This window comes from Aptenodytes forsteri, unplaced genomic scaffold (genome assembly GCF_000699145.1).
Source record: "Aptenodytes forsteri isolate BGI_AS27 unplaced genomic scaffold, ASM69914v1 Scaffold168, whole genome shotgun sequence".
NCBI classification, from domain to species: Eukaryota; Metazoa; Chordata; class Aves; order Sphenisciformes; family Spheniscidae; genus Aptenodytes; species Aptenodytes forsteri.
The window spans coordinates 420,932-424,911 of record NW_008796047.1 but is presented as its reverse complement, the minus strand read 5'-3'; the positions used below and the strand labels follow the sequence as shown (position 1 = coordinate 424,911).

Here is a 3,980-nt window from a genome sequence, read left to right as displayed (position 1 = left end):
GGTGGAGACGGTGAGCGGGGCCGGGGGGGGACACATACGCCGGGACCGGGACCGGGACCGGGACCGGGACCGGGACCGGGGGGGCTTCCGTGCGCCCCTGACCCCGGCTCCGGTGTGCACAGCGGGAGCCCAGCGTGGACCTGCTGGAAGCCTTCACCGAGCACTGGAAGGGCATCACTGGCTACTACCTGGAGGCCACGGGTGAGTGGGGTGCGGGGAGAGGGTCCCTGTGCCCTAGGATGGGCTCCCTGTGCCCTAGGATGGGCTCCCTGCAGCGTGGGAATAAGGTCCCCGTGGTGTGGGAACAGGGTCCCCGTGTCCTGGGAAGGGGTCCCTGTGCCCTAAGATAGGGTCCCGTGGCCTGGGAATAAGGTCCCTGTGCCCAGGGAGGGGGTCCCCATGCCCTGGAACAGGACCCCATGCGGTAGCAGGGCACTGTGCTGACCCTAGTGCACTGTGGCTGACATGGCATGCGGGGCTTTGGCATGGGACACCCATTCCCATACCCCAGGAGGACTTATCCAGCCGAGTGCTTGGCCCTGCCCAGCCCCGACCCCCCTGCACACCAGTGGGGTCAGCATGCAGGGTTTGGGTGGGTGCGGATTCTCCTGGGAGCGATTGCAGGCTGGGGCACGTCCCTCTCCGGGTGCACTAAAAGCAGGGCCTGGAGAGCTTCTGCCCTTTCCCCGGCAAGATCTTGGTCCTTCCCGCTTGGCCCCTGCCGCCCCTTCCCCTCCTGGGCTGTGCTGGAGGGTCTCCAGGGCTGGCAGTGCCAGGCAGCGCCCCGCAGCCCCCCGGGACAGCCGGCAGCTCCGACTGTGGCTCTGGCCCCGGCGGGGACAGCCGGCAGCCTGCTAGGCCATGAGCGGAAGGAGCAGCCTCGAGTGCTGCTGGGACTCCATCATCACATTGCCATCTAGCGTCGTCCCCGCTAACGGCAGCGGAGGGGGATTCTGGGCCAGCGCAGCTCGGGGTGCTGCTGGCGAGCACCCCACATTTGCACCTGAGCACCCCACCATGCATTGCTCCCCTTGCCGAGCCTGGCGGCACGCTGCCGGTGCCTTGGGGGAACATGCCACAGCCCCCGATTCTTGTGTCCGCAGACGAGAGCATCCCTGCCAGACAGACGGACATCCCCTGGCGCCTCAAGCAGATGCTGGACATCCTGGTGTACGAGGAGAAGCAGCAGCCGGCGGGGGAGGCCGGACCGTGCCTCGAGTACCTGCTGCAGCACAAGGTCCTGGAGACCCTCGGCACGCTGGGCAAGGCGGAGGTGGGTGTACAGGCACCGGGAAAGCCGCTTTGGGGGGGCTGAGCCCCCCCGCGCTGCAGCATCCGCAGCCTTTTCCATCTGCTTTGCACGGTGCTGCTCAGTAATTTTAATTTTGAAGCTCTTCTAGCTGGGCAAGGGGAGTTTGTGGAGCGTGGGCTGGTCAGGGTGCTTGGCTTTTTTTGGGGGGGCTGGATTGCTCGGTGTAAGATCCCCACTGGGATCCTTTCTGCTGCTCCTCCGAATGGCTCTTGCATCCCATCACACCCCTGCGTGCACGGGAAGGATGTTTCTCACACCAGCAGCCTGTTTGCACAACTGGCACAGTGCCGCTTGGGTTCGCAGGACAAGGTGTTTTTAGACAGCACCCTCTCAAAGTAAATATTGCCCGAATATAACGGCTCTGCTGTTCCTTTGTTGCTAAGAATAATGAGGGTCCCTATAAATAGCCTTTTATTCAAACGCAAGGAAATGCTAGCGGAGTGTGGGCTTCAGAAACGCGCGCTGGCCCTTCCGTGGCTGTGAGGATTTGGTTTTTGGGGTGCCGGGCTTTAACTCCCCATCGCTAGCATTGTAGCCATGGGAAAGGGGAAATAATCCCCCTGTTTTTTTCTCTACAAGAGAGCTCAATTCAGAGAACTGAATTCAGTCTCTAATTGCTAAAGGGAGAGGAGCCCGGGGCAGTCGGGAGGTCCTGGGGGGTCCATGGGCCCCTTTGCATCGTTCTGGGGGAGCAAAACCAGGATCTCTGCTGAGAGTGTTCTTGCAAGCCACCCACACTGACTGCTGGGTGAGCCGGCAGGCGACGTGGGGCAATTACAGGGTAATCAGGTACACAAACAGGTAACTGGGCTCTCGCTGATGCCTCTCCCCGTCTCCCTCCCAGTACCCCCCCGGGATGAGGCAGCAGGTCCTCCTCTTCTTCAGCCGGGTGCTGGGGCAGGTGCAGCACCCGCTCCTCCACTACCTCAACGTGCACAGGCCGGTGCAGGTGAGCCCCGTGCCTGGGGGCTTGTCGGGAGCTGGTGGGAGACCCCGGCTGGCAGTGCCGCCGGCAATGCCGCGTGCTGGGACTGGCAGCATCCCTGCCAAACGCTGCTGGGAACCGATGCCCGCAGTAATGGGGCAGCACTGCTGCACCCGGGCAGGGCGGGAGAGCGGCCAGCAGCCCAGCAGCCCCTCTCCCTGCCCTGCCAGAAGCTGCTCCAGCTCAGCGGCGACCGCCTGGGCTCCGGCACGGAGAAGGAGGAGGTGCAGTTCGCAGCCGTCCTCTGCACGAAGATCAAGCAGGATCCCACCCTGCTGGCATACATCCTGGAGGTGAGCAGCCCCTGGGCATCCCTGTGCTGGTGGGTCATCTGTGGGGTTTGGCTCATTTAATTGGGCTTTTTCACGTGCTTTGCAGCTCCTTCCCCACTGCAAAGCTCCTCGGGGTGAGTGGGAGGGAGTTGGTGGCTAAGATGCTTCACCGCTCCTCTTCCTCTCCAGGGCAAGAGCATCCTGAATGGGAAGAGAGCCCAGGAGCTGCCGGCCAGCCCCGTGGAAGAGGGTACGGAGCATCCCCCGGGCACCAGCACCACTGCCGGCTCCCCCTCAGCCGAGCCTTCCCCGGCATCCCCCATCCCCCGGGCACCAGCACGGCTCCCCCTCACTGCCGGCTCCCCCTCAGCCGAGCCTTCCCCGCCACGGAGGGACAGCAACCTCATCACATCCTTGGTGGGGCTCTGCAAGAGCAAGGTAGGGGGAAAGGGCTGGCAAGGAGGGGATGGCGGGTGCCACCGGTCGTGTGACGCCGCCTCTCTCCTCCTCCTCGCAGAAGAGCAGGGTCGCGCTGAAGGCTGGGGAAAACCTGCTCTTGCTCGTCGGGCTCGCCCAGGAGGCGGCTGCTGCCTGCCTGGTGCGGAGCAGCGCCCTGTGCCAGCTGCTGACGGAGCATCTCTGTGACCTCTACAGCGCCGTCCCCGCCTGCACCGACCCTGCCGACGTCCTCGCCCTGGAGAGGGCCAGCTGGAGGTAAGGCGGGCGCCGGGCAGGGTGGTCCCCAGCTGCCGCCGAGGCTTTGCCGCAGCCCCACGTCCTCTACCCCATTCAGGTCGCAGGGTGATGCTGCCGGCGACGGGGTTTTCCCAGGGAAGGAGAGCCTGGCTGCCTTCTTCGGCTGGCTGGACTACCTCGATGAGCTGGTGACGGGCGCCCACCCGGTAAGGAGCGACCGTCCGGCCCTGCAGAGCATGGCAGCCCCCTGCCCGTGCCGCGGCTCAGCCTCTGCCATCACCCACAGGTCGTGGCAGATGCCATCACCGAGGCCGTGGAGGAAAAGTTTTTCCAGGGCATCCTGCAGCCACAGCTCCTGGAGATGTGAGTGTCTGAGGCCCAAGACAGCAGCCAGGGGAGAGTTTCTCTGTCAAGGACCCCCTTGGGGTCGGGACCGCAGGGTTGCCCTTGCCCGCACCTCCTTTTTCCCCGCTGTGAGATGCTGTGGTGCTGTCTCAGGACACCCCTCGTAGCATCCTACCCTGCCCCCCGGCAGGTCCGAGCTCACCATCCTCGGTGCCACGGCCATGCTGACAGGCACGGTGCGGCAGATCCGCGCGCCTCCCCTGCTCCACCGCCTCGTGCTCTTCCTGCTGGGGCCAGACCGGCACCCCGAGATCCCGGGGGATGCCCCCCACCCTCTGCGCACCCAGCTCATCGACCGCTGCAAACACCA

At 64.8% G+C, this 3,980-nt stretch overlaps 1 protein-coding gene across 1 annotated transcript in view; it reads left to right on the top strand.

Annotated features, from left to right (window-relative positions):
- Nucleotides 1-127: 127 nt before the first annotated feature.
- The window catches only part of FAM160B2 (family with sequence similarity 160 member B2), a 5,530-nt gene continuing 1,677 nt past the window's right edge, over nucleotides 128-3,980 (top strand). Inside the window, 10 exon segments of the mRNA XM_019473902.1 lie at nucleotides 128-201; nucleotides 1,104-1,273; nucleotides 2,157-2,261; nucleotides 2,468-2,590; nucleotides 2,759-2,844; nucleotides 2,923-3,007; nucleotides 3,087-3,283; nucleotides 3,363-3,471; nucleotides 3,552-3,628; nucleotides 3,801-3,977. Of these exon segments, the coding sequence (XP_019329447.1) occupies nucleotides 1,154-1,273; nucleotides 2,157-2,261; nucleotides 2,468-2,590; nucleotides 2,759-2,844; nucleotides 2,923-3,007; nucleotides 3,087-3,283; nucleotides 3,363-3,471; nucleotides 3,552-3,628; nucleotides 3,801-3,977 (1,079 nt within the window). The 5' untranslated portion in view covers nucleotides 128-201; nucleotides 1,104-1,153.